We start from the raw sequence: 22,065 nt of genomic DNA, 5'->3' as shown, positions 1-22,065 counted from the left end.
CCTGCTGCTGGGGCTCTGTTTCCGGAACCGAACAATGTACAGGAATCCCTGAGCTAGACGCATCCAAAGCCGTATCTAGAGCCCTAACATTCTTACTGTCCTCAATTAAAGTTTGGATGCGTGTCTCTAATTCTGAAATCTTCTCTGTCAGCCTAACTATTTCCCTGCATTTATCACATGTGAATCCCTCATCAGCGACAGAGATAGATAAACTGTACATGTGGCAAGAGGTGCAAGTAACAATGACGGGAGAAGCCATTACTCACCGTACTTGATGAAATATTCTTACTGCGGTTGTTTGATGAACTTGTGGAAAAACTGGAGCGAGGGAGAGGAGAAAAGAAAACAGCGATAGGTTCGAATGAAAACGCTAATGACAAGCTAACGAGTGCTAACGCTTTGCAGGTGTACTGCACTCACGGATATAAAATAAAAGTGAACGATCAAAGTTAATCTGATAAGATTGATCGATAATATCAGAAATATGGTGTGAATTAAGTTATTTTACCACTTTAAAAAAACAGAGAGTGATAGTAAGATTAAGATTCTAGAGAAAAAAATAAAATAAAAACAGCTACACGGAGCTACAATTTGCTACAGCTATATAGCGTGCTGTGTAAACGTAATACCATGTATGCATTTGTGATCTGAGAACAGACAAACAAGCGCTACTCTACACTGCTCAAATCTTACAGTGGCAGTGTACAAATCTTAAATTTGTCACTGGCAAATTCTTTAAATATGAAAACATATTTACAGAAGTGAGTCAGAAACACCAGACTGTACTTGCAAATTTGGAATTGGCTCACTTTATAGAAACAGCCTTTGTGTGACAGCCGGCATTGTAGGCTACTCTCCCAGGAAACAGTCCTCCATAAAATGCGCTGCACACATAAATACAACTTAACCACTGATTTCTAGTTGTGTGCTCTTTTGGAAGGCCAAAGTAGTTTTGCTTTCACAATGAAACACACAGCATCTCCAGCAGCAGCAGCAACAATACTACAGCAAGCATAAAAGTTACACCTTCTTTCTTTGTGTGAACATTTGGCCGGTGTTATGCAAACCTTCCCACACAGTGACGTAGACATGGGGGCGTTTAAACGAGACGTTTCAGGAGGACGTGGACGAGTCTTTAACTTTTATAAAGAATATCTCTTTGGGTTTGAGACTTTAGTCTTTTCTACTTAAGGGATTTTATCTATGCACGAACCGCTTGTAACACTCCAAAGAGAATGCAAAACTTGAAATTGCATGATATGACCCCTTTAAATAATAGTAATTGCGACTATTACACGCATAATCACAATTTGATGTTTATACCATTGTTTGAAGCAACTGTGTGCCATATTTTTAGATGAAAAGAAGCTGAAAACACTCTGAAAAACTTCTATTGCTTTTCTGTAGTATTAATCCTCAAATTTGAACTATACATTACATACAAGTATAAATATGCATGGTATTACAAATGTTGTACTAAAATTTAAACAATGGAAAAAGCCTAAGATAACGTAGGGAAAAAATAAACATCTTAAGCACGAAGAATAACAAAGTGGGCTTTGAACAACTTTTTTTTTTTTTTTTTTAAATTGTTGCCTTGAACAGTCATATAATTGTGGTATCTTTTAATTGTAATCGTGATTAGAAATTTGATGAATTGTGCATTCCTAATTGACCTCAGTTTTTCATCAGTATCAATTTTTTAGATTAATTCATGCTTAATTGGTTTAATGGTCCATAAGTCTCACTTCAGACCGTTTTTGTAATGTATGTGCAAAGGTTTTATCTGACACAATGTTATATTTTTGAGTTATTCTCATTTGTGGTATTTTCTCAGCACATATTAATGTGATTAATGGCATATCATCATTTGCTTTAATTAACAGTCCTAGTTTATTACACTTATTTTTATGATTCTGTTTACTGCATTAGTTTGATCTCTTGTCTGTGCTTAAATATGCCTGTACATCATGCAAGTTTCAGAAAATAGGGGACATCAACTTTATTTACTCCTTGTTATTGAAGGCTCACCTGAGAGCAGTGCCCCTGGTGTTGTGGACATCACCCATTGTAATTTCAGACCATCCACCTCTCCTCTTACCCACTCCAGTCCAAGCCAGACCTCCATTCCAAGTGGAAATGGGTAAAAAAAAAAAATATATATATATATATATATATATATATATATATATATATATATATATATATATATATTTGTGGTTCAGAACATGGATAAATAATGGCCTGATTTGACTCCTAACCATGTGTTTTGTAAATAGGGAGACGTCTCCATGCTCACCTGGTAGTGGGAAGGCTCAGACGAGTCCTGCTGGAGATCCTGGTTCCCCTCAGTCTCATTGTTCAAGCCCATCTCTCAGCAGACTGACTTATCTCTCAATTAATGAGAACACTTTCATGCCCACCCCTGATCACCGTAAAGTGAGTGTTTAACCTGCTTTTTTTTTTTGTGAATTACAGTATAAACTAATTAGATATTTAGGACATGAAAGTGTTTCATGTATCATATTTGTTACATTTTAACACAGGTTTTCAAAAAATAAATGTCTATTTTTTTTACTTTATAAAAACATATTACAGAAAAAAATCCATGTGTACTGCAACCTGAAGGGAGACTTTTTAGTTATACTTTTTCTTGTTAAAATACATTTACAATGCTTTAGTAAAAGTCGATTTGATATATCTTGCTTTCTAGCAGGTATGCAACCATACAGTTAGTCCACATTTCAATACTTTTTTTTTTTTTTTTTTTTTTTTTTTTTTTTTTAACTGTGGTTTTCGATTTGTTTCTGATGACTAGTCATTACAACTGAAAAAGTTTAGCTGTTGCAAATGCACGTTATAAGCAGCGAGGCATTTCCTCATCTCAACACATAGACTCACAGATACACAAACAGAGCCAATTGGGAAAGAAATGAATTGCACAGAAATGATTTAAATGCAAAACTGTAAAAAACACAATTCACAAGCACTTATTAAACTGTATGTCGTACTGAACGGTTCAATATTATATTGGGAATTACGGCATCCCCACTTTCTAGATGTTAGCATTGGCCTCTGGTCTGTTATCTTATTTTGAGTGCCAAATATATTTATTTGTATTGTCAAAAATAAATCATTGTATTATAATTTTATAAAAATCTAAATACAATTTTAAAATCTAATAAGAAATTTAACTTTCAAAAACTGTAGTGATTTACGGTATCTTGTTTTTTTTTCTTTTAGTTAAAATATACAAAACTCAATATTTTAACTTAATTGCAAAAGCTGAATAATCTTTTAAAGCCTACTGATTAATTGTTTAAATGATCAATGATTAGTTGAATAAGCATTCTGATAATTGTTAGACTAATAGATTATCAAAATAAATGTTTGTTGTAGCCCTATTAGAAGCCTATGTTGCTTGACCATTATTTGATATTGATAGCAATGCTGCTGATTTACTGAATCTTTTTTGCTTCTCCAGAAAAACACCTCGATGGCTCTAAGCACCACTATAATCCGAGCCAGTCCAACGCCTCCAGTGGAGCCGTTTGATAATGGAAATGTTCTGAGTTCTTTAAAGAGTCCAGAGCCTCTTTGCCACTCTGAAATTCCAGGCCTCAACAAAAAGACCTCTGAACCGGGCTCAGGCAGCAAAAGTGACTTCCATAAAGACTACAGAAACACATACTCTAAGGGCAACCATCAGTCTGAGCCTGGGCCGAGGTTGTACCCTCAAGGCGATTCTGGATACTCGAGCAAGCTGAACATTCAGCATTCATCTGGGACAGCCACAGAACAGGCACACCAAGTGTTGCCTCATGTCTTGGGGTCTGGGTCTAATTTTGGCGCTGCGGATGACTTGACATATCGGGCAGTACCAAGTTACACCTCTCAGGGTGCCTTGCCAAATCTTCACAACCACCTAACAGGGCATTCCCTCTTCAGTTCCAAACTGGCACAGCAGTATCTGAGTTCAGAGGGGCCTCTACATTCTCATCCTTATCAGATTGGAGGGCCATCTGGTTTGTATGGAGTATCAGCTGCAAACCCATCTATGGGACCTATGCATGCACCTGGGCATACAAGTCTTCAGTCTGGTTACCTGAACTCCGGTCAACAGCATCCTCCTCAGTATCCAGTCAGCAAGACCTATGGACAGCCTAGAGTTAGATCATGGGGTGTACAGGATCTAGCAGACCTTAGAAGTGAGTTGAAAATAATTCATGTATTTTTAAGACATTTGTGTTATGAAGGAATTTGTTAAAATTAGAAGATTTTTTTTTCTTCAGTTCAAGTGATGGTTCCAAATGAGCTGAAGTTTCCCAGTTCTTGCTGTGTGGGAATTGCTTCTCAGACGTCCCTCAACATCTTCAACCCCTCGGAGCGCTGGCAGCAAGTTTCAGTCTCCATCACAAGCCTATCCATTGATGGAGAGAAGGTTCAGAAATCTGTCAGATGTAGTCTAGACCAGTGGTTCTCAACAACTCTGGCTGAGGCACACTGCGGGAGGTGGGGTTAAATATGGTCTCGCAGTCAGAAAGAATGAGAACCACTGGTCTTATCGAGAGGTTTTATTCATTCAGTTGACATCTGTATGCAGTATTATAATTGTAATTTTATCACAGGTGGAGTCTGTCCCATTCCAGTGGCTGATAGTAAAAAATAAGACCATAATTGGACCCAAATGTACAGAAGAACAGAAGGTTTTGTTTATAGCACCAAGGGCTGGACTGTATCAGTATACTCTCAGTGTGTCGTCCTGGCCTGCATCTGCTGAGTCGGAGACTGTGGCACATGCAGAAGTCTTTGCAAAGAAACTGGTGCTGATCGCTGTGGCTGAGAACCCTGCAATAAAGGTTAGCGTTACTTTTTAGTTTCAGAGTCATTTTATTTTATTTTTTGTAGCCAGGATTAATCGTATGGCAGTTTGAAATCCCTTGAAATCTCTTTATTAATTTTTTTTCCTTCCCTGTAGGATTATGGCGTGTGAGTGCAAAACTAACATGTTTTTTTTTTTTTTTTTTTTAATGAATAGGTTGATGTTGGAAAGTCAGGCTTTCTGGACTTCGGGGACCTCCCGGGGGGCAGTACCAAGGCCCTGCCGCTCAAAGTTGTCAACGGTTGTCATGCCACTGTGCCTATTCGACTCGTTATCAGTGCGGTCAGTAAAATCTCTCAGCGTTTGGTTTGGAAAAATGTGTTCTATGTGTACTAGACATCAGACTGATTAAGCTCAGACTTCATTCAAAGGCATGTTAATGTTAATTAAATTCAAGGACAAAGGTTTTTTCTCTCACAGAATGCTTCAGCATGGCATTGTTTCGGCTTCTCTAAGAGCCCAGTTGCCATGAACACAGACGGTTCCCTTCATACTGGCTCAAATCTGACCTCGCTTTCAACTTCATCAGTCATAAACCACGTGCTGCATGCCAGTTATGCAGAGGTGAACATCTCTTTAAATTTGTTTTCTGATTTGGTGGCATATTTGACGGTTTACATTTCTTATTTTTTCTTCAGAATAAAGAAAGCTTCTTGGTGTGGGTTAATTTCAGTGCACCTCAGAAATACTCTTCAAGTTCAGGTATGCATGTAAACCTAAAAACTAGACACAAGTTGAGAAATGTTTAACCTGTATCAGTGTTATTTGATAATACTATAATAGTATCCGTGATATTATCATTAGTTTTAGAGAGATTTGGATTTTTAATACTTTATGATTTTAGTTTCAGCAAAATAGATCACAGACTAAACATGAGATGCTGTTTGTTTTTGATGCAGGTGAGTTGGGGCCAGCTGATGAATACAGCGCACGGGTGGACATCGAGGTGGACAGTCCAGGCCCCAGTCATGTGATTCAGAGTGTAGCCCTGAGGGCAAGGTCTGGCACTCCCAGAGTGCATGCACCCAAAGACCTACAGGTAATGGATAAAACAATGTCTCCACAAGTCACACTTAGATAAACTGAAGCCTTTTCATAACTTCAAAAAGCTTTTTAATTAACTTATTTGATTTATTTAGTTGCTTGTTGTCACTTATTTACTTCATGAATATCTGTACAGACGGTGTGTCTTCGGGCTCCTTTGGGCCAGACAGCCAAACAGACGCTTCCCTTAAAGAATGCAGGCAACATCGATGTTCTACTCAGACTAAAGGTACCTGATCACGAGCTTAAAACAATTCCATGTTTCATACATTGACAAAATCCTATAAATACACTAGTATGTGCATCACCACTGCTGTGTTAAAACTATGTAGCTTAGACTTTGCTGTGGATTCACTCTGTGTCTTTCTGGCTGTTTTTCAGTGTACTGATGGGGAGCCCTGCTTCACTATGAGGCCAGAGGAACTGATTCTGAAAGCTGGCGAGGAGCAGGGCGTAGTGGTTTCCTTTACTGCCCAGGACACACAGAAACTCAGGGAGAGGCATGTTCACTCATATAGATTGATTATTTTTTACCTCTTATATTAAATGCTCTACAATTTGGATTGTCTGAAATATAGTTGAACTATTTAGGGGCAAAGTTTATTTTTAAAACATACTTGCTACTTCATATTGTTGGAGTTTGGATTAATATTTATTTTCTATTCTCAGTGCGTTGACGATTCTGGTTCTACCCAGCGGACCTCAGTATGAGGTGATGCTGAAAGGAGAGATGGTCCAGGGAGTTTCTGGGAAAGTAGCATCCCCATCCGCTGTATTATCACAGGCTGAAGTCCCACCCATCCTCTCCAACAAACAGTTCATGGGATGGGGAGGTGTTACCCTGGGAAGAGCCGTGTGAGTATTTATAGCCATAGAAACTGCCAATCAAAATTGGATTGGATGTAAATGAAGCTTGTGTGTTTGTAGGCAACAGAAACTGGTCCTAAGGAACAATTCACCCACTACATCACAGCAACTCCGCCTTCTCATCAGGGGTCAAGACCAAGACTGTTTCCAGGTAATCTAACTCACTGAGAAATGCAGTTTTAGACATGGAGGTCTATAATATACGGAGCTCCTGGTATATTACTACTTGCTTATTTCTATCTCATTCCTGCAGCTGCAGAGCTCATTCGGCCCGGATGAGCGACTGACACACAACAGAGAGCTGTCAATCAAACCCAAAGAGGATGTGACTGTTCATCTGCTCTTTGCTCCCACCCGTGTTGCATCCATGCTGGCTAAACTGGAGATCAAGCAGTCTGCTGCACGTGCATCCCAGCCTGGGGTCAAATTCACTGTGAGTTTATTAGTAATCGCTCATAAACAGTAACATTGTGTTACATTTTAGCTCTGTGTTCTCAGATCCCTCTGTCAGGGTATGGCGGCACGAGTAATGTGATCCTGGAGGAGTTGAGGAAGCGTTCTGACGGTTATGTGGCCACACTGAGTGGAGTGCAGGCTGGTCGTGTCAGTAAGCTCTCGGTGTGTGTGCGAAACACGGGTTCACGTGCTGCCTTCGTCAAATTGGTACCCTACAGCAGTCTTCAGAATCGAGCTGTAATGGACTCAACCATTATTAGCTTGTCCCCATCACAGTTTGTCCTGAAAGAGCGAACACAGGAGGTGAGCCAAGTGCATGTTGTGTTTTTTTTTTTTAATGCCTTTATTTGCTTGGAAGATTTATCAGTGCTGTTTCTCCAGGTGATCACAATGGCGATGAAGGCTACACGCAGAGAGCAGGCTCTCTGTCAGTCTGGTGCAGCTCTCCTGGCCACTATCTGCCTCTTCTGTGGGGACGAGGTCTCTCGACAACAGTTCAGGAAGTCAGTGGCAATTCTCATTTGACTTTTAGAAACTTTTCAGTCTTAATATTTCTTACATTCAACAAAAATATATAAAATATTTTATAACATATGACAGTTTTATATAAAAAAAAAAGATCTTTTTAACTTGATGTTTAAATTAAAAAAAAATAAGTAGGTGTCACATTTAAACAATTTGTGTAATTTTTGCAGTTAATTTTTTTTTTTTTTTTTTTTTTTTTTTTTTTTTTTTTTGGAGAACTAACCAAATTAAAAAAAAATTATACTTTCTTAGTTCCCTCTATCCTTTCAATTTAACAAAGTAGGTTACATCAGAATCATAAAGTGTTAAACAAAAGAAAAGTTTTGAATGCTGCTATACATAGTAGGGCTGCAACTAACGATTATTTTCATAATCGATTAATCGGACGATTAATTTTTCGATTAATCGGATACAGGTTTTTTTATTCAGTTTGATCTTTTTGTTTATTATAACTAAATAAAACCCTAAATCAGGGTATTTATGTTTAAAAGTGTACTTTAAAAAGTGCAAGTTTTGAGTTTTACTAATATAATCTTTAATTTTTACATTTTAAACCTTAAAACACAAAAGTTTGTCCAGTTTTTAAACAATAAAACTTCTTTAAATATCCAAAATATAAATAAACAAAACAAAATATTGAGTTGTGCTGCTCATATAAACTTCACATTATGAAATTAGGACACAAAGATGTTTGTAATAATATATTAAGCAGCGTATTTTGTTGAAATATCAAAATTATAAATAATAAACAAACGTTACTGTTTGATACTGTTTTGATACAGAGGTAGAATGCAGAAGAAGAGGAAAACTGTCACTGTTCAGTGTTGTTCATAAGAACATGTTTCTTATTCACTCTTCCAAAACTTTGAATTGGAATGCAAAAATGTCAGCATGTCCACATGCTCCGGGCTGAGGCTGGCTCTCTTTTTGGAAGCTATGTTACCTGCAGCGGAAAACAGACGCTCAGATGGTGTTGAGGAGCTTGGGATACACAAGTAGGATTTAGCTAATTTTGCCAAGGTGGGATATTTATCTTTATTATCTCTCCACCAATCCAAAGGATTTTCTTCCTTGGCTAGGGGCCTCTCACCAAAGTAAGCCAGGATTTCATTTCTTATTTGAGTGTTGAGGTCCTCCTCAGCTTTCTCCTCTCTACTCTCTTCATCACTGCTGCCTCCAGACTCAAGGAGTGAGTCAAGCAAAGATGTTGAAGGTTCAGCTGCAGTTCTTTTGGTTGAGGTGGTAATTTGCTGTTGCACCATCTCCCTTCTTGCTGCAAGTGCTTTAGCTTGCACTTTAGCTTGAACAGTTATAATTTGCTCAGGTGACAGAAATTTCAGTCTTCTGAACCTTGGGTCCAGAGCAGAGGAGAGAACCACAGGATTATCTACCTGATCAAAGAGTGATTCCTTCCATCTGTTTTGAAGCTGCTCAACTGCTGTGACTTGGAAGGACTTCACTGAAGCTGAATCTTAGACAGCACCTTCAGTGGACTTCAAGAGCCCTTTCACAAGTGGAGGCAATGAAGAGACTGTTATATATTCCTGCCCACTCATAAAAACAGTGGCACATTCAAATGGCTTAAGAGCAGTGCAAAGCTCTTCAAGCAGACTCCACTGGTCTGGTTTCAAGTCAAGATAGCGTTTGTCTCTGTGAGTGAGGGATGGGTCAGATAGAGTTGCAGTTATGCAAATATTGATTTACACATAAATTGTCTCTCCTTGCATACTCATTTAATTTTAAATAAAAATTTAATTTATTATCTATTTTAGATGTTTTGGTTTATATATTTACATCTGAACATCATGTCTGTGTAAATTTGTTTTAACAATTTTTGGTAAAACAAATTTACACAGACATGATGTTCAGATTTTTATTTAAAATTAAATTAATTATAAGGATATATTGATCAATTAAATATAGAAAGACTGAAAACAAGCGTGTGAACGTAGTAGAGCCGCAGTAGATCAAAACTTTTTTAAAACTTTTTATTACATGGCTTGGTTGAATTCCAATGTAGAATGCGGTCTGTTATTTCTTGATAACAGACCGCTCGCTGCGAAATATAACACATCGTTGCCATGAAAAACAGAGCGTTGCTATGGACGCAGGATTCTAACCGTAGAGACGGAACGGACTATTTTCTGTGAAAAAGTTAAAGTGAAAGCAATACAATCGTTTTTAAATCAATAAACTCAGGACAGGAAAAATTATGCATTCGCTAAAAACCACTGACTACAGTGACTAAAAAAAAAACAATCTTTTACTACTGCTGTTATTAACTGCCTTTATATTTAATTTGCCTTTAACCATTTAATTTAACCTATTTCTGGAGTAGCGCTATTATAATCCATCACTTATGTTGCGAGCAAAATGATTGTGCAACCTGATGCTCGAGACAAAATAGATCTAGTGTGACTGTCCCGAAGTTGGTAAACAAAGCTGTTTACACAGTAGCATTGAATTAAACCAGACTATACTATTTTCACATCTTCATATAATGAGAATATAGGCTACAGTTTTTGCTTACCGTGCTGATGTTTCACCTTCATCCGTGACAACGTGTTTCCTCTTCATGTGTTCGTGCATCACTGTGGTACTTCCATGCCACACAAGATCAGCTTTGCATAACTTGCAGATTACAGTCTTATTTGCTGCATTTAATGTAAAATGCTCCCATGCCTTAGAAGACTTGGGGCGCACACTTTTTTCTGCCGCCGATTGATCTGTCATTTCTCTCCGATTAACATTACTCTGCCATTTCGCGTGTGACTATTGTCATGAAAGTGACGTCATCAGTAACGCTCCCCGTGACGTGAGCAGACCAACTAATCGACAATGACATTCGTTGACAACGATTTTCATAATCGATTTTTATCGATTTTATCGATTAGTTGTTGCAGCCCTAATACATAGTTCATTGAAGAACGTTTTGGAAATGAAATATAATTGATTTCCTTATTAAATGTGAACTTGATCTGTTCAGTTGAATTTTACATATTCTGTGATGTGAAAACAACATGTTTTGTTGTTTTTAATGTTTTCAAGGTTACTTCAAATCAAACCAGAAGCAGGGAATAAAGTACTGTCTGAGAACAGCTTATTAAAAAATATCCAGTTTGATGAAATGTTCCTTGGAGAGGAGCAGGTTCAGGAGGGTAAGATGACAAGGATTTGCTCGAAATGAATTACTTTTAATTAGTTACTTGACTCTTGTTGTGATTGTGGCTTTGTTTATTTTCAGAATATGATCTGCCTCAAAGGCCAAATGAAGCTCAGATTTTCTATGGCAACATGAGCAAAGTGATGCTGTCACTATTTGGCACTGTGGAAATGTCAGACTCTGGAGAGAGTGACCATGTGGAGTCTGTCAGACCTTCACAGCGGCACACTTGTGAATCAGACAGGTAAACATCCTCAACAAACGGCATTCTGAACATGTGCTGATGAAGTTAATGTGTAGTTCTCCACGCAGCAGCTTGGGGTTGTCGGGCCGCTACATCAGTAATGTTTCCCTGGACGTGCTACCAGTCAAAGGTCCTCCATTAAGTCCATCAGAACCTGTCCTGAAACAACCAGAGCTGAACCTAGAGAACACCTGGAGCATCAAACCTGAACAGCTTGTTCTCACAGCACCCACTTTCAGTAAGACTCATTCGAGTTTAAGAATGTGATATTGAAAATGGTTTAATGTTGTTAGTAAATAGTATTTGTTTGACTCAAAGAAAATGCAATAAGCAAGTTTATGCTTCCCCATCCAAATGTTGTTTTCTGCTGGTTTATTTGCAGAAAGTGCGGCTGACACCAGGCATGTACAGATACTAAACCGCTCAAACAGAGAGCTGAGCTTTGAGCTGTCCTGGCCTGCTCACTGCCTTACCATCACCCCACAGCACGGAGTCATTGACCCTCAGTACGAGACTCACATATAAACACACACCAGCAAAATCAATGACTTGAAAAACGAGAACAAAACTTTAAGTACTTTAATTTTTTTTTAGGAGCCATTTGCAAATCCTCATCAGTCCCAATCCTTCTTTAGCAACCAAGTCCTCCATGCTGCCCTGGAGTGGACGGATCTATGTACAGTGTGATAATCAACAGAAGGTACTCATTTCCTGCAGCATTTAATATACGTGACTTAAGAGGGAGTGTACAAGTTTTTTGTTTCAAGTTCAAGTTTTTATATCAACAGCATATTGAGAAATACTGTTGATTTGATTTGACCAAAGAAAATCTTTTTTTATTTTAAAGTAATTAACTTGGAAGCAAAACCATAAGGAGCAACACATTCCATAAAGTTTTAAAACTCGGCTTATGTAAATTCTGTCCTAATGCATATAGACAATAGGTGAAAATTAAACCTCAAGGTGCTGCTCTTTCTGTAACGCCCATCCTTATGTCTCTCTCTCTAAAGTCCATTAAAGTTCAGATCCGGCAGGATCTGGCCATGGATGTCTCTGCCACTGGCTGTGCCGTGGACCGCTCTTTATGCCCACTGCCCCCTCAGGCACAGACCCCTACTGTACCAGGACAGACACCTCAGTGCAGCAGCACCCAGCCTCAGGTAGAGATCAAGAACCGAACACTAGTCTTCCCTCCCACCGCCTCTGGAGAGTCATCAGGTGAGGATAGAACCTGTCATCGCAATCACTTTCATTACTTTAATTTGTACAATAATAGAACTGTGACTGATTAGAGACAAAAACTTTCAATAGGATTCTGAAATCTTGGCCTATTAAAATAAATGAAATGGGAAAAAAAACAATTCTTTGTGCAGAATGTTTTCTGGAGGTGGAGAATCATGGAGAGGAGGTCAGATGGTACCTCTCTTCATTTGCTCCTCCATATGTAAAGGTGTGTGACGTTGGCATTTATGTAAGAATTTAGAAAGCTTTCATTCTGGAGTAATTCATTGATTTTGATCGTGCTGTTGCCCGTTGGATCAGGGCGTTGATAGCAGTGGAGATGTTTATCGTGCCACATACTCTGCCTTCAGATGTGAGAAGGTATCTGGGACTCTTGGGATTCAAGAAAGGATGAAGGTAGGAGTATGGACGTATCACACTTCCAACATCTAGTCTGACAGATTATTAATTTTTTTTTTTTTAGTTTTATTTTAAATGATTTAACTTTTTTTCTTAAAAGGTTCCAATCACTTTCCTTCCACGTGATCAGGGAGATTATGCCCAGTTTTGGGATTTGGAATGCCACCCAGCAGCCAAACCTCAACACAAGAGCTGCGTTCGCTTTCAGTTGTGCGGCACTGTAAGTCTCATGAATTCAGAGTTATGCATTTAATTTTTTTTGTGTGTTTTATAGTTGGACTAAACTAATGAAACTCCCAATGAACTTGCCTGCTAAATCATTGGCTATTAGCCCTTTTTTTATTATTATTATTATTATCTAAAAGGGCATTTTCAGTCATTAATTACTCAAAGCAAGGAAAAGGAAACTAATGCTGAAGGAGTAATGCTTATAGGGAATGGTAGTACTTGCCTGTTGAGTGTATTAATTCATGTGTGCAGGGCATAAGAGCAGGAGAAGCATGCAGGGTTAAAGAAAATTGCTCATTGGTGAAAACTAAAGACACTGTGAAGAACAGGAAGAGCATTGATTCTGAAGGCTCAAAGACTGGGTAAGGGTTGTATTCCTGTTAGAAATCATTTGAGGAAGTTTATTGAAAGAAAATTATTTTCCTAAAATGTCAGAGCTAATTTTGCTGTTTATCTCCAATTCATTCAGATCTTCCACTGAGACCCAAAAGAGAGGTGTGTATGCACCCCAAAGTCTGTACACATTCCCTGCCACACGAGTGGGTGCCACCAGCACACTAAAGGTTAACTTCAGAAATAACTCCTCCAGCACACATGAGGTGAGAATGTAGGGCTGCACTGATCACAACACCCTAAATTCAGATGAGATTTGTAAAGTGGCTAACAACTAATCCGTGTCCCTTTAGTTGTTTAAAGGAGGGTTTTATGTGAAAAACACATATTAAAGCAATAGTTCACCTAAAAATGAAAATGTGCTGAAAATTTACTTCAAAATCATCATGTAGGTGAGTTTGTTTCTTACATCGGAACAGATTTGGAAAAATTTAGCATCACTTGCACACCAATGGATCCTATGCAGTTGAATAGGTGCCGTCAGAATGAGAGACCAAACAGCTGATTTTTTGTCATTTATAAGTATCTAACTTCAAACAAGTCCACAATATTATTGATTTATCCTGTAAAGAAGTAATTTAGTCTGATTCAGGAGAGAAATATGCAGAAATCAAGCAGTGGACACGTGAAAACAGTCCTGGTGTAAAAACACATTTGAAAACATTTTGATTTGAGAGGACAACAGGGGATGGACTTCTCCACTGGAGTCGTGTGGATTATTGTGATGTTTTTATCAGCTGTTTGAACGTCTCATTCTGACGGCACCCATTCACTGTAAAGGATCCATTAGTAAGCATCTATTTTAATGCTAAATTCCTCAAAATCTATTCCAATGAAGAAACAAATGCGTCTCTATCTTGGAATATATTTTCAGGAAATGTTCATTTTTTTGGGTGAGCTCACCATTTAAATATAAAATACATTCAAGTCTAACAAATTCAGTCACTAAAAGGTCATTGCATGCTGATGTGTGCAGTGTTGTTGCTACTGCTCCTAAATGTCTGGCATGAAACATAATTTGAGGTTTTCTAATTGACTTGCAGCTAAAATTCATAAGTCCTAAAGAGCCTTTCCACATCAAGCATTCAAATTATTCTCTAAGGTGAGTTACATTCTCTCTCGCTTACACTGTAGTAGTAGAAAGTCTTAATGTTTGCACAAACTAATAAGTGTAGAGATTTTACTGAAGCCTTCCATGTCACTTCCTGCTGCCAATGCCTGATGTGAAGGCTCTGATTCAGAGCTCAGCCACAGGTCAGCTTTTTGTGTGTGTGCTTTGTAGGCAGCACTATTTGCATATGTATGGTGTTACAAATCATTTTTAGTTAATTTTATTTTAAACCTCCAGAATATTTTATTTATTCATATTATATTGGTTGGCTACAAATTGTGAAACCATCAGTTTTTGCAGGTTCTTGTATTGATGTGAAATTCACTTTTTTTTTTTTTTTGCTCCTTAGCATTACAAGGTAGTTTGGTTTACTATATCTACATTTTATTGCCTTTGAATTTATTTTTTCTATGTGCCTTCCTAGATCCCAACACTACATCAACCTCCCTGTTCAGTTCGTGCCGGCCGCTGCAGGCCAGTTCTCCAGCACGCTTCTCGTACAGACACACACAGACGTTAAACTGGCCGTAGAGCTGAGTGGAGAAGCCTTGCCATAAAGACCGCCAGCAGAGGACACTGCAAGACGGAGATAAGAATCATTGTAAAACACACTTGAACTTTTTTCGTCTAAATGCTTCACAAAAGAATGTATAACTTTGTGTTTTCCACTATCCTTCGAATGTATTTCTTTTTTTTTTTTTTGGATCGTTGACAGCTATCGTCATATAGTTATGACCTTTTGGATAAGTACTATACAATACGGATATTATATATCCAGAATCACAACTTTTGTCATCATTTTTTGTATTTTGCCATGGATTATCACCTTTGTATCACTGACATAAAGTCTATCAGTTTTTCTGTCATTTTCTAGGATTTGTTTCCTTTTTGTGTTAACTGTTAATATGAGTTCACCTGTTGATAGAAGTGATGTCACATAATAAAGCTGGACGAATATTTTAAAGAAAGATCTGCATCAACATAAGTGGAAAATTTTACCTTTTTGTGTGTCCTGTGTATTTATTTTGAATCGATTCTTGATAAATAAAAATTCTTAATTTTATTTATTGGTAAGTTGTCTTTGTCTTCCACTAATGTGTATCCTGCCTTTACGGTTTAATTCATGTCCCTTTTTTTTATTCCAAATGAAAATGTGAATCTTGTTTTTGGTCATTTTAGTAGGCAGTCAACATGTTTAAAACTTTATTTCTTTATTTTACAATCCATTTATTTTTTGCTTTCAGGACATTAGATTTTAGAATTGTATCTGTTAGAACTGTATTTTTTTTATTAAAAGTAAAAGAGGGAAAAAAAAATCATTAAATGTCCATAGTTACACGTCTAGGGCCTGAATTCATGTGCGACGCTGTTATGTTTTCATTTGATTATATTCATTCTCTAGTTACACAGGCCATCATTTTGCGCATTCTTCCTTACTAAAGTTTTCATACAATTACTTTATATGATCAGATGTCTGGAATATATGATCCATTTAACAGACGCATCCTTCATTTTAAACAAATGACCAAACAGACAATGTAGCAATGAAAGTTAGCTCGGTAGTATTTTCAACACAAAGATGCTTGTAGTCCATGATGGGGTGTTGAACATTTCAGGTGTTCTGTCTGAAGAGGAGGCTGATGAGGAGCAGTGGTAGGACCAGCAGCCATCGGTGCAGTGTGACACTAGCTGCTCCGCTGTAGTTGCACTGGTTACTGTTACAGCAGGTCACCTGCACGCCATTTCCATTATTATCCACCGAGGCAATGGATGCAGCACCCGTGCAGAGTTTTGAATTGGAGCATGTCTTGGAAATAGCAGTAAAACCACCTAAAAAATAAAAAAAAAATTTTAGTTCTCCATCTGCTCTATTGAGTAGCTATAGTTTTATGACTGATGCAGCAATTTATTTTTGATTCAGATAATTGATTTTTAGAAAAGATCTGGCAGATGCTTACGATCCATCTGATCACGAACTGAAGAACCAGACTGAACAACAGCTTCTATCTTCAAGCCATTAAACTACTTAACAATCAGATGTCCTCCATTTAAATGGAATACATGCTGCTCTTACGTTTACTTTCATTGTACTTGCACTGCCACTTTTTTAATATTCCTTCATGTTACCCTGTGACACTCTACAATGACATTTTGGACACCGCTCTACCCCAATAATCTTATATGAGTACATCAGGACTACATAAGAACACTATACTCTTAACACTGTACCTTTATTGTTTCTGTTACTGCCACTTATGTGTATATAATGCTCTATCCTTGTCTTCTGTCTATGGGCACTGAAGTCACTCCAAATCTCAGTGCTCTCCACGTACGTCTATGTCTTTTATGTCTTGTTAATGTCACTGTATGTCTGAGCCTCGTCACAAGCATTTCAATACCCAGTTCTCCCCAGTGTCAACTATGCAAATGACAAATAAATGCCTCTTCACTTGATTGGTGCCTACTCAATACACTAGTTTACCCAAACTGGTTGAGATCAGAACAGAAAATTGATGCATATGGAAGAAGGTGGTCAAGGTAAGAAACATGCAGGCTGTTTTATATATATATATATATATATATATATATATATTACTTTCAGCTTATGTTAAATTCATCGGTTGTACACGAAAAAAATAATAATACAGCGCTTCAGTGTTGTACAAATTTACATTTTAATGCCACGTTATATAGGCGTAATGGTCTAAACTTGTGAGCCGCTCTGAGAGACTTGATTTGCTTAAAGGCATCAGTTGCTAAAGAGACCTCTGCAATGTAGTCCACAGGCTGCACACACTCATTCAATACACTTCCTCACACACACACAAACTTACTTTCTCACCCACATTTACACAAGTTTGACTGTTTCTGTTAGAACGTATTCTCTTCTGGATTATAAGCAAATGTTCTTCACTATTAATGTGTATGTGTCCTCTACTTCTGTGGCTCTCAATAGATTCAGTGGTTGGAGTTGGGTTAAAACTCCTTGACAAGTTCTGTTGCTACTTTATGATTATGCTTCTGGCTATTTAAAAAAAAAAATACATATTGTACCCTATAGAAGTAGCAGTTTAGTAGGATCATGATTTTGCATACCTGACACATAATATATTATAATATTTATGATTAACATTCAAACGATTAATTAGTTCGAAACTTGTTGCTATGAATTCAGGTTCCATCAGTTGTCTTCTTATGAATGACTTCTTTGTCATTAAATCAGTGTTGCTGATGCAAAGTAGGCCCTTTGTTACTATTAACATTTATGCATTTAGCAGATGCTTTTATTCAAAGTAACTTACAGTGCATTCAGGCTATACATTTTTTTTTTAATACCAGTATGTGTGTTTCCTTGGGAATTGAACCCATGACCTTCTGTGCTGCTAATGCAATGCTCTACCGCTGAGTCACAGGAACACAGCCGTAGTCATTCGCAAACTGTTAAACATTAAACTGTTGGTTACTTTAAAGCTAACCTTTATCTGGGAGATCACAGGGATATGTGAATATTAGATTTTTTGCATGACTCGGGCAGAGAAGAGCTGTTGCTATCAAAACATTGTTTTCTTAATCATCTGAGTCAGTGTAATGGTGAAGGGATAGATTTAAGAAGAAATGTCATGCTCCCTCGTAAAAGTATTTTTTAGTATTTATTTTGATACATTGTGTGGCTGCTGTATTTTGTCTTTATTTTGATACACTTAAAATGCAAGTATTTAGTATTTTATTTTAAAATAAATCTTTGCCCAACCCTGAGTACAATGGACAATAAGAGGCGTTCAGATGAGTCATCGCTGAAACAGCTGCTTTGTTCAGTCTGCTCTCTAACGATTTTTTTCTCTCATTAGAAACAACTGATGTGTGTACGATGTAAGCAAGATATTCCTTTCACAATGTAAGCAACTTCAGTGATTAAGTGCTTGAATTCAATGATAATGTCAATGATAATATTCTTTCATAATGTAAATGATATTTTGTTCTCTTTCTGTAAAATAAAAGTGTTATAATTAGTAACTTACAATGTTTTGATTAATCCGTCCCTGTCAAATACATTTTAACAGTCACTGGTCGCACCTACTGGCATAATGTAACAAATCTATATTTGAAGCGCAACATAGTTCCAAATGTCATTTACTCAATTTGATTGCATCTGCCGCAACATCAGAGTTTATGTCCAGACTAAACTTTTAAACTAATACATACGTTATTATTTAATGTTTGCAACACAGAAATGTACTGAGTTAGTAGACTGTGAAGTTGTTTCAAACATAAAGTTTACAATATGAGCTGCTCTCTCTGGATCAGCAGCTGGAGGAAAGCAGCTCTAAATATTCCAATGTGACTGTCATTTCACAGGTTAAATAGGCATAACAGAATCATCATTTAGGAAGTTGTTAGGAAGTGAGTTTTAATCGAGATTGCGATCTTTTAAAGGTGAATCGTGCATGCATATGAGCCTATAGCCTATGTTTGGTTTTTTATTGCCTATGTCATATACTCAGAGGTAACCCGGGCGCGAGAGAGTGGTGTTACATCGGATGATGTAGGGCGTAGGCGTAGCTTAAGCTCTGGAGAGAACATGCTAGTCTTGCGAGAACCAAGTTTTGTTTACACCAAAGGAAAACCAGGCTCCCCTTGGCTTATATCGAAAATGAATGTGTGTACAACACACAGTTGAAAAAAGTAATTACAGTTTATAAAGTTTTAAATATGGATATACATATTAAAAAACCCGATTTGCTTCACTTCAGAAGACCTTGTGGAGAACTTTTATGAAAGATGGATGCACTTTATTGGACTTCTATTGGACTGCTGAATATCAACACGCATTCACTGCCATTATAAAGCTTGGAAGAGCCAGGACATTTCTTTCAGATGAACTCAGATTGGATTTGTTGGACAGAAGAAAGTCATATTAATCTTGGGATAATTTTCATTTTTGGGAGAACTATCCCTTTAATTGTGATGCATTTGTGTGAGAGAGAGTGGCTGAACTAGATTTATAAAACTGATCATTCCCGTCCTTATAAAATTTACTAAACTGCACGCATGACGTGAGCATGCTGTTCAACCAACCATGCAGAACTCCCATAACTGATCATTATTTATGTTGCATAGTATCAACTGTTTTGAATGAGACTCTAATGGTAAGATTCCACAAGAAATTAAGTATAAATCGCTGATAAATTTGATTTCTATATATTACTGAACAGTGGATGTAATGTAAAAATGAGCTTAACTTTTATTGGACCCAGGATGTGCCTTTAAAATGTTAAATTATACAGTAGTTCACCCAAAAATGTGTTTCTTCCTTCTGTTGAACACAAAAGAAGATACTTAGAAAAAATTAGGAAACATACACTTGCCTCTATCTATTGGCTTTCATAGTATGAAAATGGTTTTGTAACAAACATTCTTCAGAATATCTTCTTTTGTGTTCAACAGAAGAAAGACTCTCATACAGGTTTGGAACAACATGAGGGTAAATGATGACAGAATTTTTCATTTCATTTTCATATTTTAAAGGCATATTCCAGGTTCAAGAAACATCAAGCATTTTGTTGTTAGTAGTAAAAAGTAAAATATATATTAACATAAAAGCGATCAGCATTTCTGCTGTACTGCCAACATGATTTGTGCTTATTATAAACATTAGTCATACTCTGAAATGATCTGTGTGTCTGGATATGTTGTTGGTTTCTGAAGAAGTTGAGGCTATTATAGCAGACCGAAACTAAGGATTTTTATAAAAAATATTCATCTTGATAACTTGTTACATTCTGATGTAGTAATAATAATAATAATAATAATACTAAATAAATAAATTATACTTTTTCAATTCAGACACAAGATTTGTTATATAGACACAAAGCCAAGTTTCAGTAACTTTTTTTTTTTAAATGCTCAAAATAAAATGTAATAGATCATTTTAAAATACAGATATATTTCCACTCTAAAATGTTACTTCACTGAGGCCTTTATAACAAAACTGTTTCCAAAATGCTTTAATGTCAATGCATCTGCTCACCTAGTGTGCCTACGGTGGTCATGCAGGTGTCCAGAGGAGCCTGACAGTCCTGAACGTTTTTGTTACATTCTTCATTTGATGTTGCAGAGCCACACACGTAACACTTCAGCGCATTTACTGCAAAAGAAAACAGAAAAGTCTGGTTATTCAGGATGTATGTGAATTGATGTCATTTATATTGAATGTAATAATATTTATAATGCAACCGAACAAGCAGATATTTCAAAATGATTGAAATTCACAACAGAGCACACTATTCTAAAATGCCACCATACTTGAAACTGACAGTGCTGGAAAATAATTCTGTTTACACAACACACTTTACAAGGTAAAAATTAACAGTCACTTATAAAGTCATGGAAAGGTTCAAAAATATCACATATAACCCAAATAAATATAGCACTGTTCAGAAGTTTGGGGTCAGGTTATTTATTAATTTTACTTTATATTTTGTTCAATTTAATAATTGATCAAAAGTGGGATGTAAACACATTTATCATGTGACAAAAAAAAAAAAAGCATTTTCTTTCAGTTAAATGCTGTATTTATCAAAGTATCATAATATATATATATATATATATATATATTAGAAACATTTCTGAAGGAACATTTGACAAGACTGGAGTAATGACTGCTGAATATGTGGCTTTTTAACCACAACAAAATATAATCTTTAAAAAAATATTAATATAGCAAAAAGTTTTAAACTGTAATTACATTTCACAATATTACTGTATTTTCTGTACCTTTTATTAATTTCACACAGCCTCGTGAAGCATATAACATTAAATAATTCCCAAACTTTTGAATGGTAGTGTATCTATAAACTCAAATATACATACACTTACATTTTAAATTTCTATTTCGACCAAATCTTACCACTGTTCAGAAATAGCAATTGAATTTTGTCACCCTTTAGATCTGAACCTTATTAGAGAACTGCTGTTTCGAACTACATTACAAACTATTAACATGGAAGCATCTTAACAATCCAAAATGTATGAACGCAATCGAAGCAAGTGAATCGGAAGCCATACCTGAGTGCACAGTTAGAAGTAAAAAGAGCAGACTAGAAAGAGTCCCCATGTTGCTGAAGCGCTGACTGACTGATTGACTTTGTCAGAGAGAGCATTCACTGAAGCGTTTGCAGACTGAAACTCTCTGTCTCCTCAAAGATCCACCCAGCAGACATTCCTTCACTTCTCTTCTGAAAAGACCAGTGAAAGAAGGCACACAGCACAGCTGGCATTCCCTCATACTTTTGGTCTGCTTCCACAATGCGCCTACCACATTCTAACATGATGACGATTAGATGTAAATTTTACAGACACAGGGCAGTTTATCACACCCTTCAGTATGTGAGACATACTGTAAGATATAAATTCAGACTAATCTTGACTGACCTGACTGAGAACTTTAATGTCACTTTTATTCATTTAAACAAAAAAAAGGTCATAATTAGGGTTTACAATTATTTGCACTC

General features: G+C 36.9%; 2 protein-coding genes across 2 annotated transcripts in view; one reads left to right on the top strand and one right to left on the bottom strand.

The window, feature by feature from the left end:
* Positions 1-15,397, top strand: part of LOC132102789 (centrosomal protein of 192 kDa-like) — a 34,462-nt gene extending 19,065 nt beyond the window's left edge. Inside the window, exons 20-48 of the mRNA XM_059507438.1 lie at positions 2,026-2,143; positions 2,280-2,439; positions 3,485-4,208; positions 4,293-4,441; positions 4,629-4,859; positions 5,039-5,164; positions 5,303-5,446; positions 5,521-5,584; positions 5,782-5,921; positions 6,063-6,155; positions 6,308-6,426; positions 6,596-6,781; positions 6,854-6,944; positions 7,047-7,226; positions 7,292-7,552; positions 7,631-7,752; positions 10,823-10,932; positions 11,019-11,181; positions 11,238-11,419; positions 11,564-11,687; positions 11,776-11,881; positions 12,192-12,399; positions 12,555-12,631; positions 12,724-12,819; positions 12,923-13,042; positions 13,303-13,412; positions 13,520-13,649; positions 14,487-14,545; positions 14,979-15,397. Coding sequence (XP_059363421.1) covers positions 2,026-2,143; positions 2,280-2,439; positions 3,485-4,208; positions 4,293-4,441; positions 4,629-4,859; positions 5,039-5,164; positions 5,303-5,446; positions 5,521-5,584; positions 5,782-5,921; positions 6,063-6,155; positions 6,308-6,426; positions 6,596-6,781; positions 6,854-6,944; positions 7,047-7,226; positions 7,292-7,552; positions 7,631-7,752; positions 10,823-10,932; positions 11,019-11,181; positions 11,238-11,419; positions 11,564-11,687; positions 11,776-11,881; positions 12,192-12,399; positions 12,555-12,631; positions 12,724-12,819; positions 12,923-13,042; positions 13,303-13,412; positions 13,520-13,649; positions 14,487-14,545; positions 14,979-15,111 — 4,526 coding nt within the window. The 3' untranslated portion in view covers positions 15,112-15,397. The remainder of the gene's footprint in view (positions 1-2,025; positions 2,144-2,279; positions 2,440-3,484; positions 4,209-4,292; positions 4,442-4,628; positions 4,860-5,038; positions 5,165-5,302; positions 5,447-5,520; positions 5,585-5,781; positions 5,922-6,062; positions 6,156-6,307; positions 6,427-6,595; positions 6,782-6,853; positions 6,945-7,046; positions 7,227-7,291; positions 7,553-7,630; positions 7,753-10,822; positions 10,933-11,018; positions 11,182-11,237; positions 11,420-11,563; positions 11,688-11,775; positions 11,882-12,191; positions 12,400-12,554; positions 12,632-12,723; positions 12,820-12,922; positions 13,043-13,302; positions 13,413-13,519; positions 13,650-14,486; positions 14,546-14,978) is intronic.
* Positions 15,398-16,065: 668 nt separating this feature from the next.
* Positions 16,066-21,843, bottom strand: LOC132102786 (prostate stem cell antigen-like). Its single transcript, XM_059507433.1, has 3 exons — positions 21,620-21,843; positions 20,583-20,699; positions 16,066-16,384 (listed from the first exon to the last, which is right to left on the bottom strand). Exons 1-3 carry the CDS (start codon positions 21,666-21,668, stop codon positions 16,167-16,169), a joined length of 384 nt encoding a protein of 127 aa, XP_059363416.1. The 5' UTR covers positions 21,669-21,843; the 3' UTR covers positions 16,066-16,166.
* Between the last annotated feature and the right edge of the window lie 222 nt (positions 21,844-22,065).

This window comes from Carassius carassius, chromosome 24 (assembly GCF_963082965.1).
Source record: "Carassius carassius chromosome 24, fCarCar2.1, whole genome shotgun sequence".
NCBI classification, from domain to species: domain Eukaryota; kingdom Metazoa; phylum Chordata; class Actinopteri; order Cypriniformes; family Cyprinidae; genus Carassius; species Carassius carassius.
This window is presented reverse-complemented; position numbering and strand designations above follow the sequence as displayed.